The 13,661-nt window shown below is 42.4% G+C and overlaps 1 protein-coding gene across 1 annotated transcript in view; it reads left to right on the top strand.

Annotated features, from left to right (window-relative positions):
- ESYT3 (extended synaptotagmin 3) overlaps positions 1 to 13,661 on the top strand; it is a gene marked incomplete at both ends in the record, with an annotated part of 30,427 nt that overhangs the window by 8,065 nt on the left and 8,701 nt on the right. Inside the window, 10 exons of the mRNA XM_082285600.1 lie at positions 4,436 to 4,502; positions 5,103 to 5,192; positions 6,239 to 6,294; positions 8,770 to 8,890; positions 9,851 to 10,024; positions 10,551 to 10,633; positions 11,042 to 11,090; positions 11,721 to 11,810; positions 12,663 to 12,725; positions 12,823 to 12,891. Of these exons, the coding sequence (XP_082141726.1) occupies positions 4,436 to 4,502; positions 5,103 to 5,192; positions 6,239 to 6,294; positions 8,770 to 8,890; positions 9,851 to 10,024; positions 10,551 to 10,633; positions 11,042 to 11,090; positions 11,721 to 11,810; positions 12,663 to 12,725; positions 12,823 to 12,891 (862 nt within the window). The remainder of the gene's footprint in view (positions 1 to 4,435; positions 4,503 to 5,102; positions 5,193 to 6,238; positions 6,295 to 8,769; positions 8,891 to 9,850; positions 10,025 to 10,550; positions 10,634 to 11,041; positions 11,091 to 11,720; positions 11,811 to 12,662; positions 12,726 to 12,822; positions 12,892 to 13,661) is intronic.

Here is a 13,661-nt window from a genome sequence, read left to right as displayed (position 1 = left end):
TTCTTCCAGAACTACTTGCACTATTTATTTTTTAATTCCTTCCTCTAGATTTATCCTCTTGTTTTAGTCACCATTTGTTCTATGTGCCATCCAATACATTTGCTTTTTTGATTACAGCTGTTCTCTGAGCAGAAAACTGCCTCTAGCTCTATTAACAACGACAACAAAATTAGATAAAACATTTAATACCTCCCAGGCTGTTTTGAATGAGCTTGTATGTTTTGTTAACATCAGAGTCATTGCGAAGCTAAACTCCTGGTTTAGCCCTGGAGAATGAAATTGCTGGGGGAATTACCACTTGCATGCTGCTGTAGCTCTGGAAGTTTAGTGGGTGACTGAGCTGCCTAATTTAAATGGCTTTTCATGGTAGTGCCAGGAAAAAACTGTGAAATTACGGACTGTCTTGGCAACAGCACAGAGCTCCTCAGAACTGTGTCTGTTGCTTAATGTGGCAATGGCATGGCAGCATCCCCAGCCCTGGCAGAGCACTGTTGCTCCCTGTAAATTCACATGCTTGATTTTCAGGCAGGTGTTTCAGCGCTGTCAGTGGAGTACTCTTTGTAATAGCCAGGTCAGTGTTAGGGCCTTTGGCAAATAATTTGTGCTTTCCATGTTGAGATTGAGAGATCTGATGCCTTTTAAACCTTGCAGAAGAGTGCTGCTGTTCTCTGCTAAACTGCGTCTCCCACATAGTAATTTTCACTAAATTCCCCCACCTCTGCATTCCTGTCCCTCTGGCAGACCCATTAACATCTCCAAACTGGCCAAGCACTTCTGTTCCTCATGCTGATGATAACTTAACCCGAACTGACATAATCTGATAACCCCAGAAGTTTCTGTATTCACATAGGAGAGTGCAGTCTGCCTCACCTCTCTGATGGGGGTCTCTTCTCTAGGGCTGCATTAAGGCCTCAGCTTCACTTGTGTTCATATGTTAACATCAGTTTCTTCAGCCAAGCTGTGTTGTGCATCCTGCAGTGTCTGCAGGAGATTGTGTGTTGCTTTCAGGAACAGGGAGAGGCAAATCTCTGAGCAATGGTATTACTTACCTGCCTTTTTCTAGATTACCAATGGAACAGTTTTTTCCACTACTTAGTGGAGACGGAGTTGAGTTGCCCCAGTGTGAGGCTGCCCTTTGCTTTACCTCTTGGTCACTGTGCTGATGAGGTTTAAATGACTGGTCTGTTTACAGGGCTGTGTGCCGGCATCACAGCACTGGAGAAGAGAGTGATGTGCTGTGGGTGCCTCTGGGGTGCACTGTGCAGTGCTGGCACCACAGTGACTGATCTTCAGAGAAGCAGAGCTGTGTTGCAGTGGACATGAAAGGATTAACATGTCTGCATGTTATAAACATGACTTCTTTGCCTTGGTGCTTGCTAGCTGTAATTTTGTGGGAGTTCCCTCCCCGATGAACCACCTGAGTGTGATCATTTGGCTGGGTCACCACCTGGTGACCAGGGCAGCTGAAGCCAGGATGGCTGAGCAGCCACTTCACACAGGGTGCTGTTATCCCAATGTTCTACAATCCTGCCTTGGCAGCAGCACTGCCCCACTCCAGTGCTGAGTTACCTGTTGTGTTAAGCAGTACCTTCCATCCAGAAATCTTGGCTTGCTCTGTAAATGCTTCCTGCTTTCAGTCTCACAATAGTACAGGAGGACAGATTTTTTTTCCTTTGGTTTTATCAAGGAGGCAACTAGTACCTGAAGCCCAGAGTCTTTGATTTGACATGGAGAAAATACAGGAAGAGGGCAGGAATAGAAAAAACCTTTTCTTCTTACCCTTCCTTTGTGGTCTGTATGGAACCATTTGTGTAGTTTTATTAGCCACTCATAGACATGTGGTCCATCAAGGGCTTTGTTTCATCTGTGCTCCTGATCTCACCAACATGATGCAGCACTGAATGCTATGGTTCAGCTCGGTGTCATGAGAAGAGGAGCTTCCTTTCCTATGTGTTAAAATTGCATCCTTTGCTTGGGAAGTGGGAAAAGTAGTACTTAGAGGTCCCTTATTTGTATGGGCTGTAGTTGTCAGAAGAGTCAGGGATGCAGATAATCTGGTACTGCATGAAGTTACCAAAAGAATTTGAGAAGCTGCTTTAATTAAATCTGTTAACAGCAGCTTACATGGCTGTAGCATCAGAGCGTTGGGCATGGTTATGTAGAGCACTGTTTTGTGTAATTCTGCATGTCCATCTCCCAAGTCTGAAGGCAGACTAAGCCTAGTCTGTGTTACAAAGCACTTGAGAAGGTTGGGCCAAAGGGGGTTTTCAGCATGGGGGGCCATGACAAGGTGGGGCCCATGGGCAGTTACTTTACAGGGGGGAAATTGCCCAGGCTTTTTCCAAGGGGATGTGCAGACATCCAGGTTAGTTAAACCTGCCAGCTCTTGTAGCATCCCTGCCTTCAGCCAGTGGGTTGCCTTTGTATCATAAACACTGGGCCCAGCTTTTCCACCCAAGTACAGAAGAGATAAAGATACTTACACTTGAACAAGGTTCTCATCCACAGCACAGGCATATCTGCATCACCTTGTGCAACAGGTGATGTAGGAGAGAAACAGGTGATTCTTCCACCCTTCACAGGTGGGTAAAGCACAGTCCTGTGTAGGGTGGAAGGGCTCAGCTCTCAGGTTTTTAAGTGTCAAGGCTTGAGTTTGGCTCTGGTGTGCTCTGGGGCAAGACAGCAGAGAGCACAGCAAGGTTATGCTGAGCAGAGGAGCAGATGGAAGCATGAGCAGCTGGGACTGGAAATGAGGAATAAAACTAATGAACAAAGAGTGCACCCTTCCTACCAAGCACCCTGGCAGGGGGGTGATGCCTGTATGAGGCAGACTTACGGATAATTAAAGGCTCAGGCTCTGATAAGACTTCTCTGACATCTAAATTCTAAAACATGATTGCATGTATTGAAGTGTTTCTGGAAAAAAGAGACATATAGGACTGAATGGGAAGAATTTTTGACTGCATGGAAAGGTAGAAAGGCTGTAAATTGAAACACCACAGCTCTTACTTGTTCTAGACACTTGCAAAAACCAAATTAAATCCTCTTGGATTAATTACTGCAAATTGAGGAACTCATTTTGGCTTCTCATTTAGAATTTTATTGTAACAATGCTCTATTAGCACCCAGTGTAATGAGCTGTAAGATAATGTCAAAATTGTAGAAGTTAACAAACATAAAATAAGTTTAATTATGTCACTAGCTTTTAAGAAAGATTGTGTTAATTTTGGCATGGTTTATGAGGTTGGAAATGAGAAATTAGAATGCTCTAACATTAAAGCCTTTAATCTGTGTGTTATGAGCACTTAAAATTCTGTTAGGTGACTATCTGTAAACAAATATACAAAGAACTTTGCAAAAATGGAGACAAATTCACAGGGTTGGACATTCTTGGCACTTTTTTTTGGGGTGGGAGGGCATCTGTCCATGTGCAAATTACAGTGTGAATTTGTGGTAACTGCAGCACTATTTGCCCATACACATGTGGTCAGAGCAGAACTCCTGTCCTTTTCCTGTGATTATGGAGTGAAGTTATGCATGCTGGCAACAAGCACAGCACATTCACTGTGCTGCAGTATCTCTACACCCTGCTTTACCTGCAGGGTGTTTGTTGTCTGCAGCCAGAGCTGTTTCTCAGAGGGCTGAAAGGGAACTTGGTAGCTCCCTTCAATTATTTTCTGCCAGAGGCATCAACAGATCTTTGAGGTTCTGCTCCCCGGAGAGTGGTTATTGGTTTTTGCATAAGGTGATGTTTGTACTTTAATAAAAGTCTAAGGTGCTTTCCAAGTTGCCAAAGTACCATATTCAGCATTTGCTTTATTTAAAGCCTGATGTTCTCCATGGCAACTGACCAAAATCTGATCTACGTTGTTGTCTTTGAATTCAGCCTTAAAGAAACCAGGTTATTTTTAGTGATAAATTTGTCCTTCAAGTGGGTTTTTGTGTTGTGGGCGAGGGTAATCTATGGGCTCTTTGGGTGTGGGTAAGGTGGGAACCCCATAAGTAATGGCAGGATGGCTCTGCACCAGCTTGGGAGCTGGATCACCAGGTTGTGGGGTGGGATCAGGCTTTTGGCAGAGAAGGGAGCAAGAGGACGATTGCTCTGACCTTGAATTTTGAATGAGCATCTTGGTCCCCTTCTTGGAGCAAGCTTGCTTCAGCCAACCACCAGTCTTAAGAATGGAAAATTAACCTGGAAATACAGATGTTGTTTTGACGTTTTACAGGTACATCAATATCCCAGCTGTCTGCAAGGTTGCTCTTGTGAAAGATCTGACCTTTGTTCAACTTCCTCTGTTCAGTCACTTGAAAATCCGTCTCTGCCTGTGGGATCATGTTGTCAATCCTTAAACTGATTTCATTTATACTCTGTACAGCCCCAGATTTCTCAGGGGACTATTGCAAACTGTGGAATAATGTGAGAATTTTCTTTCAGTTACATAGGGGACTGTGAGATTCACATGGACATATCGAAATTTAATCTTGGCGTGAAAGGTGTACAGGTGCGTGCAGTACTAATGTTGTCTGTTCAAGGCTGTGTGGGGCAGGAGGTACCACCTCCCAGTGGGGAGGTCATGACACTTAAGTGGGAAGCCAGCAACTATCAGGCTTGGAATGATTAGTTTTATCTCCTTGTTCTTGGCTGGGGAAATGATACCTTCCATGGAAAGCACTTAAATACCAGTTTTAAGCTTTGTAGTGTGACTCTTAAACAGGGTTTGGAGCTGGAGCATTGAGTATGTGTGGGCCAGCATCTGCCACCAGAGTTCAGGGGAGCTCAGTGTTGGTAGAGAACTTCAGAAAAACCAGCATGTTCATAAACTGGTGTAGATTAAACCAACAATCTGTTCTTAGAATGTTGAAACCTAGTAGACAAATGGCTCCATTGTATGGCAGGATTGCAGAGAGACTCCACAAACATAGAAAGCATTGCCTGATATCAAGAGCAATGGTTTGGGGGGAAAACGTTTATTGTTATTAAATTCTAAATAAAAATACTTCAAGTACAATTTCTAAAATTATCTCCGTCACTGAAAAGCTGACAATTTTGAAGCTGCATCGTGAGAGTACCTTAACACTCAGCTTTCCTCTTCTGTTTGCAGTTGTATGGGACGTTGCGAGTGATCCTGGAACCTCTCCTAACCGATGCACCTTTTGTTGGAGCAGTGACCTTGTTTTTTATGCAGAAACCGGTGAGTCAGGAGTGAGCTGCTCCCTGCAGCCTTCTTGCTTCTTGGTCTTAGTGCTTGGACAGGTCTTTGGTGAGTGACACGAGCTGTCCCATCACTGGTAACCCAAACTGCATAACTGTGAATGCCTCACAGTTCAGGTTCTCAAATAATGAAGTCCTGATTGTTCAGTGCTCCTCTTGAACTCCAGGAGGATGTGAGTTAATTCACCCTATGCTTTTGCAGTAGTGCCTAAACACTTCACTCTACGAACGGGAGGACTTTCTTATGGTGGCAGCACAGGACCCATTTCTGAGGCCTTTGCTTCAAGGCTTCTGGCTGGTGGATCTTCCCAGTCATAGATTTTAAATGCAGTCGTCTTGGAGACCATTCTGTCATGGTTGCCTTTTGAAAGCTTGCCTGTTGAAGGTCGTGTGCCTTGTACTGAATTGTGGTTTAATAAAATATGAGAAACCTTCTGGTCGTATAAGAACCAGTTATCTTGCAGCACACACCTTTGCTTGTGGTTTATGCTCTGCTTGAGTTCATGAAAGTCATGCATTTTTGATCTTGAATGAGGTGGTTTTGTGTTTAGATGTAGCACCATGAAAAAACACTCCTTTTGAACTGCTTTTTGTTTATTGTACGAATAGGAATACAGACTCCTGAAATCAGTGGTATTTGTAAATCCCCCTGCCTCAGGGCATAGGCCAACCCCTAAGTGAAAGGATGAGAACAAAGCTTCAAAGTCTCACTAGCTGTTGTTGAATTTCCTTCATGACCTTTCCCAGGGTGTCTGCCACTGGCCATTGCTAAGGGCTGAATCTTTCCTTCTGCTTGCAGGTTAAGTTCCAGTGATACCCTCAATTCAGGACGGCAGATAAAATAGATAAGGGAATTGATACCAGCTGTTGGTTCTAATGTGCAGATGCAGTCAATTGGTGGTGCAGGTTTTCCTTTCTTTAAACAGCTGACTTTGTTCTAGAAGCATTTCCCTTTTAAATTCTACATTTATTTTGAAATAAATTTCAACAGACCTGTATAATATTTTTTCCCTGATTTTGTTGTAGCATCTGGAAATCAACTGGGCAGGCATGAGCAACCTCCTGGATGTCCCAGGGATTAAGTGAGTGTCTACTTTGCTTTACTTTATGCTCCTTTGAAAAGCCTTTGGAAGTTGGGTTGTGGTTCTTCAGTAACCACCAAAGCTGTTGTTGACAGCACTGTGTGCAAGGTGTTGTGTTGATGTTCATCCCATCATATCTGGCTGCAGCAAAACCTGAGGAGGGTTCTTTTTACATTCTGTCAAAAGTGTTTCAATCACTTAATTGCATTTAGGATGGAAATAGTAAATCCCTGAAACAACAGTGACTTATAAACTAAAAACAAGCCCTTCTGTTTCCTATGTGCCAGTTATTCGCAAAGGTAGATGAAGTAGGTTTAGACTGGCAGTCTGCTTATTTTTATTTACAGTAAAGTGAAAAAAGCTGAGATATCACAGAGTTGCAGTCCCTCTGACAAACTCAAGTACAATCCATGATAAAGAGAACTGCACCAGATTTATAAGGAGAAAAGTTCTTTTCTTTCTATATAATCTGCTCACCTTTTAGGTGTAGCTCTTCTCCAGTGCCTCTTGGGTTAGTATTACATACATGAAACTTACACATCAAAGATGAAAATCTTAGTGGGTTTCGGTACTGTAAGTTTCAAACTGTTTCATCAGATTGCGGATTCATTTTGTCCTTGTTCCTTAGTGTAAAGACAAAACTCTGTTACACAAGCAGAAAATACATTGGTTACTCAGCCATTGCTTTTCTCCCTTTCAGTGCAAGTGCAGACACTTCCGTTCCTCTCTGCTCCCCTGCAGCTCATGGTTTGCAGGCTCATAGGAGTATCTGGCTACTTTAGGTGCCAGTTTATGCATTAAAGATCCTCTGAAGGCTTTTGATGTTGAGTGAGAGGAAGCTTTCTTTTTCTCTTAATTTGAGGCCTGACTGGCCTTTTGCCCCGAAGTTTAGCCTGAGAGCTCCAGTTTTTATCAGGGGAATTAATCTGTTCTCTTCTGACTTGGTTTCCCTAATCCTTTGCAGGGAGAAGGCATGTAGGTGTCCTAGCCTACAGCCTCTCATATAATTAAGTGAAAATTTGGTGTCCTAAATTTTTACTCCCTGGTTCTCCCACAGGGATTTGCACACAGAAACCTTTGCTTATTCCTCAGCAGTGCAATGAAAGCTGGGAGCAAAACATGCCTGACCGTGAATGGGCTGAAGTACAGGTTGAACAAGAGCCCTTCCTGTCAAATGAATTTGGCTCACTTAAGATAGCAAAGAAACTGCATGCAATCATCTGTCCTCACATACAAGCTGTGTTTAGTTGGGTGTACTGAGTCTCAAGAGAAGGTACAATTCTGTGACGTTCCTGTGGGGTTTTTTTTACGGAAAAGCCAAGAGCCTGACCAAGGTTTAACATTTGGAGTAGGAGAGTTTCCTTATATTCTTTATGTGTTAATCCAGCCTCTGTGAATTGGGACAATTTTGTTACACAGTCCTACCCTTATAAGCACTACATGTATCAAGAGGATGAGTCTTTCAGATACTTTTTGGGTTTTCCTCTTAATATTGTCTTTTGCTCATGCCAGATTGTAGTGGTGTGTTGAAATCCTCTCATTAATCACCTGGGAGTACTGGACGTCTGTGATAGTTATGTACTTCTTGTACCTGCCATAAAAAAAGAGCAATTGTAAAGAAAAGATTTGAACTGAAAAGCTAAAAATGTGCAAGTTGTAATTAGGCTGGAAAGTTCCCTGAACTCCAAAATAGTGCCCTCAATTCAGCCAGTGTGCTCTCCAGTTACTTCAAACGAAATTTTCCTTCTTAGTGCAAACTCTGCCAACATCCAGAACCTCATCTGAGAAATGAACTTGGCTTTCTTATTTTTTGATGTGTCTGGCTTCTCTCAATTTTCGAAAAGGTCTCAGCACGTGGCCAAGAGTAGGCAGCAGTGTGTGCTGAGGCCTTTTCTAAGTCTAAAAACAAACTACCTCCAGGCCTTGAGCCCCCTGTGAAATGCTGAAACTTCCTGATTCCCTTCTCCCCTTGTCCATCTGTGGTGTTATTCCTAAGGAAACACAGAAGGCACATGAGTTTGACCTGTTAGGGTGTGTGCATGAAGATTTCGCCCAGCCTAAGCTCCCATTCATCTTTACAACCTGCTAGAGCCAAGTTCACACCCTGAGATAGGGATGCTCCATATTGTAAATTTGCATCACAAAATTGAAGTTGAATGGCCACTCTGCAGCTCTTTCATAGAATCATAAACTTTGGAAAAGACCTTTATGGATCATCAAGTCCAACCCTTAACCTAACACTGCCAAGCCCATCACTAAACTATGTGTGTAAGCACTTTACAGGTCTTTAAATACTTCCAGAGATGGTGACTCAACCATTTCCCTGGGTGGCCTGTTCTAATGCTTGAAGATACTTTGGGGGAAGACTGTATCATTTACTTTGCAATGCCCATTTCTTTCCTTGTCCCTCATTTTCTCATTCTGAGTTGCGACTGATTGTAGAGATTGAGGTTGCCTTTTCCCCCCCACCTGCAGTGTAATGTCAGACTCACTAATTCAAGACTTCATTGCTGCACGGCTGGTTCTACCGAACAGGATCACAGTGCCTCTGAAAAAGAACATGAACATTGCCCACTTGAGGTTCCCTGTCCCCCAGGTGAGTTGTTTTTTCAGTGGCATCGTGTTTATCTACCTGAGTGTGCAGTTGCCACCGTGTGGATGCGTCCAAGCTTAGTGTCTTTGGATGCTGCATCAGCTCTTTCAACCTGAATTGTGGGCTTTCTGTAGGTAATATTTCAGAAATATAAAAGCAGTGTTGGGTAGTTCATCATTTGGGAGGGGGAGACATGGACACTGGGCATTCCTACTCTCTCTACATGGTATAAGGAATCTGTTCTCTGAGCTCATTTACCAATTAATCCTTTAGTCTGTAACTGCAGATCTGTGGTACATGCAAATGAGAGGATAAATACATCAGCGATGAGTGTCAGGCTATTTAATATTTTTACTAATGCTGTGAAGGGGTGTAAACAGGGAGCTTGGAGGGTGACATCTCTTTGTTACAGAAAAAAAAATGGGAAAAAACCCCAACAAACAAATCTCCTAAATACTCAACATATCCAGGTCTTCAATTTCCTTCATGTATCACATACCTAACACTCTTGCTAATGAGGATAAATATAAATGAGTGACAAAGACATGCTCCCTGTTGCAAACTTGCATCACTAAATTGAAGTGGAATGGCTCCTGTGCAATAAAGTAAGAACCTTCAGTCAGTGGGAGTTGATCTTTACACTTGATTTGACTGTGGCTGTAATGCTGTATGCATATGTATGCTTCTGATTTTAAAATAAATTGAATATTATTTCCTGCACAGTTATCTAGATTGAATTGTGCATCTGTTTAAGGGGGCTTTTTTCCCCCCTCTAGCTAAATGGTGGAAAAAGTGTTTTATTACAGCTGTCATTGGAAACGTACTGCATCAAACTACATGTCTTTGCAGAACTGTCATAGTGAATACCCTTGCTGCCTGAAATAAACAGTTTTAGGAGGCAGCATATTATAATTATGCAAAGATTGCATTTTCATGACCAATTCTGTATCTTATTTTATCCAGGGAGTAATAAGGGTTCATCTGTTAGAAGCTGAAAACCTTGTCCAGAAAGACAATTTCCTTGGTGCCATCAGGGGGAAGTCTGACCCGTACGCTCTCCTCCGTGTTGGCACTGTGCAGTATCGAAGCAAGACAGTCTCCCGAGATCTTAATCCCATTTGGAATGAGACATTTGAGGTACTGAACCTTTTTATCTTTCCATCTGTAGGATACACAGTCATTTACCTCCCTGTGGTTGCAGGACCTTCTTTTAGCTGACTGCACTGGGGCAGGTGGACTTGTTTCTTGGTTGAGGCATTTCTGTCCCTTCACCAAGTTCACACTTACATTGTAAACTTGAAATGTCATTCAGGTTGATCTGATTTACATGTGTGGGTTTTTGGAGGAGGTGCAAAGCACTGCTTTAAATATCAATCAGTGCATCAGTCTGTGCAGCTGTAGGCTGCTCTGGCACTTGTCTTCTCTGCTTATTAGGGATACCAGTTTGGGGGGTTTGACTTGTAGCTCAAAACCAAGCAAACTGAATGTGAAATATTTTCACGTGTAATCAATTGTATTTGTTATGCAGTTAACCGTGAAAGAGCAGGGAATGTCCTTAATGTGTTAGACAGCTGTCAAGTGTCCTGTTCTTGTCCACAGGCTGAGCGTGAATAGGTATATGTGAATGCTTTTTATTTTTAATCAATACCTCTTTCTCCTCCAGTTTGTTGTTCATGAAGTGCCTGGTCAGGACTTAGAAGTGGATTTGTACGATGAAGATCCAGATAAAGATGACTTTATGGGCAGGTAAATTAGCACAACCTTTTATCAGGGTCCAGTAGCCTCTGCTATGGGACACCTGAATTATTCATACTGGAAATGTAATACTGTTAGAAGTTATTCCCTTTGCACAGATATTGATACCAAGTAATTAGTTCCTAGTGCAACTATGGTTGAAAAAGGTTACACTCCTGCAGGGAATCCTGGGAAGCCATTAGAAGTGATAGTTACTACAAGACTTGAGATTTACTTCAAGTTTATTTTAGTTTTGGAAGTACTTCAAGGGGGAGACTTCAGGAGTGTGTGTTCTGCTGCACACAGGTACACAGGTCATGTGGAGAAGTTGTTATTTGGAACAGATTTGAGAGTGGGCTTTTTGGTGGTTTATGCTGTATGCCTCAATATACATTGAGATGTTTGCTTTTTGCCTTTCAGCTTGCTGATAGGCCTAGCAGATGTAATGAATGACAGAACTGTTGATGAGGTAAAGAGCACAGCTTATTTCTAAATGCGCTTGGTGGTGTATATCTACATTCACTCATTTGTGCTGCCCCTTTGCTACTGTGGTGTTTCTTTGTGTTTAAAGCTTCCTTGCACACTTGCACTGTGGTATTTTTACAAAAAGATAATACTAAAGTAGCCATTACAATAATTTTTATGACCCGGCTGGTAACCCCAGAGAGCTCTAAGGTTAGGCTGAGCCAGCAGTGGGGTATCTCGTGTTGATACCTTGTGTCCCGTATGTACGAAATGTTTTATACAAAGCTGCAGATAAAGTTTAGTGAAGCAGCCTGTTTGCTGAGGGAAGAAATGACCTGATCTTACTGTGCTCCATCCTGCAACTCAGCACTCTACAAACAATGCCAGAGTGCCTGTCTTGTGCTGCTGCTGGCCGGAAATATCCACATGTTTTGCCTGTTTATGGGTGTCTTATTTTAATTTTCTTCTGCCTTGTACCTAAGTCGATGGATGTGCTACAATCTAAATGTCAAAAATGCAGGCTAAGGTGCTCAGAGTAAAATTCATGTTGTCTGTTGCATGTGTCAGAGTCTGCAACATATAAAAACTGCTCTGCCTCTCAGTTCTCAAGTTTCTCTTTGTTGTCCCCATTTAGTGGTTTCCCTTAAGTAAGACGACAAGTGGACACTTGCATTTAAAACTGGAGTGGCTTTCACTAGTAAATGACCAAGAAAAGCTACATGAGGTGAGTATATTTGCTTAAAGGATTCAGGTACTCTGATCCCTGCCCAGTCATCAATAAAGGAGTGTGTAAAATTAGAAACCCCAGGCAAACTCATGGGAGTTTATTTTTATCTGGCAAAGTTTTGTTGTGATTCCCTCTCCGCTGCTCCTGCAGAGGAAGGGCATTTGCTTGCCCTAGGTCGCTTGGTAATTCAGGAGTAACTCAAATCTGGCAGCTCTTTTTGCTTGAATTAGCAAACCTTTGTTTGACTAACTGCAAAGTGACTTCTCAGGGTTCTTTCCTTTGACAATTTTTCTCCTCCCTCTTCATCTAGGATTTGTGTAGGACCCTGGACCCCTGAAATAATCTGTACTAGTCGTAGGCAAATACCCAGCACTGGTGCTTGATAGGGCCATGTTTCCAAATGGTGTGTTGTTTGTGAATTGCTTGGATAAAGCTCATCTCCCAAAGAGGCTGTTTCTTCATAACCAAGTGAAACCATTTGAGTTCCACTGAAGTGAATAAAATTGTTTCCAGGCTTTGTTCTGCTGACACTGGATTCATGTTATGTATGTGGCTGAGCATGTTTTTAGGTGTCTGGATGCATTGGGGAACCCAACCAGTTCTTCACTGAGAGATTGACGAACTTTAATACAATGAATTGCAAAGAGTTACTCATCTTACTGGTCTGCTTAGAACTGTCATGCTGTGTTGGCTTGTGCTCCTCTAAATTGCAAGTTTTAGGAGAAAGGCAGAGAGCTGCTTAGCCTTCAGAAGCTGCCCTTGCAATTTTATTATGTTTTACATTGTCCTTGGTGGGTGATCCTGAGTATTTTGTGTTTTGGTTTGTTTTATCTTTCCCTGCCTTTGCAGGATAAGAAAGGTCTGTCTACAGCAATTCTGATTGTCTACTTGGACAGCGCCTTCAACCTTCCTGTAAGTACAAACCCCATGCAGCAGCCCTCACTCCTAATCGCCTTTTTTTTTTTAAGACTGCAGATTAATTGTTTTAAATTCTCTTTTACTAATTCAGAAAAACCACTTTGAGTACTCGAATGGTGAATGTGGAGCAAAGAAGATAAAAAATAACAAGTACCTCAAGGTAAAGTTTATATTCTTCTCCCATGCTTGCAAATAATGTTCTGGGTTATGTGGTATCATAGGAATTGAAACTGGTGGTGGTTAAAAAGAAATAATCTCTTCACTGTCAGAATCTAAGTGACATGGGGCTCAGAATAGTGACTGAAAGCCCACCCCAGGGAAAGTCTAGGAGGCCAAAGTAGGAATGCAACACAGAAATGTTTGACTGTGTGGTTGTCTGTCTTTCTTATGCAAAAGAGAACCTCCAGACATGAGACTAAGTCATAATGTCCTTGCTGCTGCTGCTGCTCTTTCCTCCTTTGCTGAGCTGTTCCATTGGGGTGGGAGGAATATGCTCATTTGTGGTAACTTTCCTGTTCACTGGAGACGTGACCAACAGATTCCTCCCCCCTTGGTTTTAGAAGGATTCAGAAGCCTTTCTGTCATTCATACTATCTCTCTCATAGCTTCTGTTTACTTTTTTCCCCACATACTGTATTTTGCTACTGTGATGTAAATGGCAGGTATAGAGAAGAAGGTGTTTCTCCCTTTTATCTTGAACAGGCTACACACAAGCACAGCTCTGAGCTATGGAGAAAGCTTCCCATTCTCTCCAAGCAGCTCCTCTCCTAAATACCATCTTTACAATTTAGATGAGTTACCAGCACTGTGATACACATCACATTCAATGATCCTTAATTCTGGACCTCATTGTGTGAACTTTGTATATAGTGTTGTGCCAAGACTAGAACCTCAGCCTTAACTTCTACAGCATTACTGCAAAGAGGTGCA

Source organism: Coloeus monedula (assembly GCF_965178545.1).
Source record: "Coloeus monedula genome assembly, chromosome: 7".
Taxonomy (NCBI): Eukaryota; Metazoa; Chordata; class Aves; order Passeriformes; family Corvidae; genus Coloeus; species Coloeus monedula.
The sequence above is the reverse complement of the archived record's forward strand: the minus strand, read 5'-3'. Positions and strand labels throughout refer to the sequence as shown.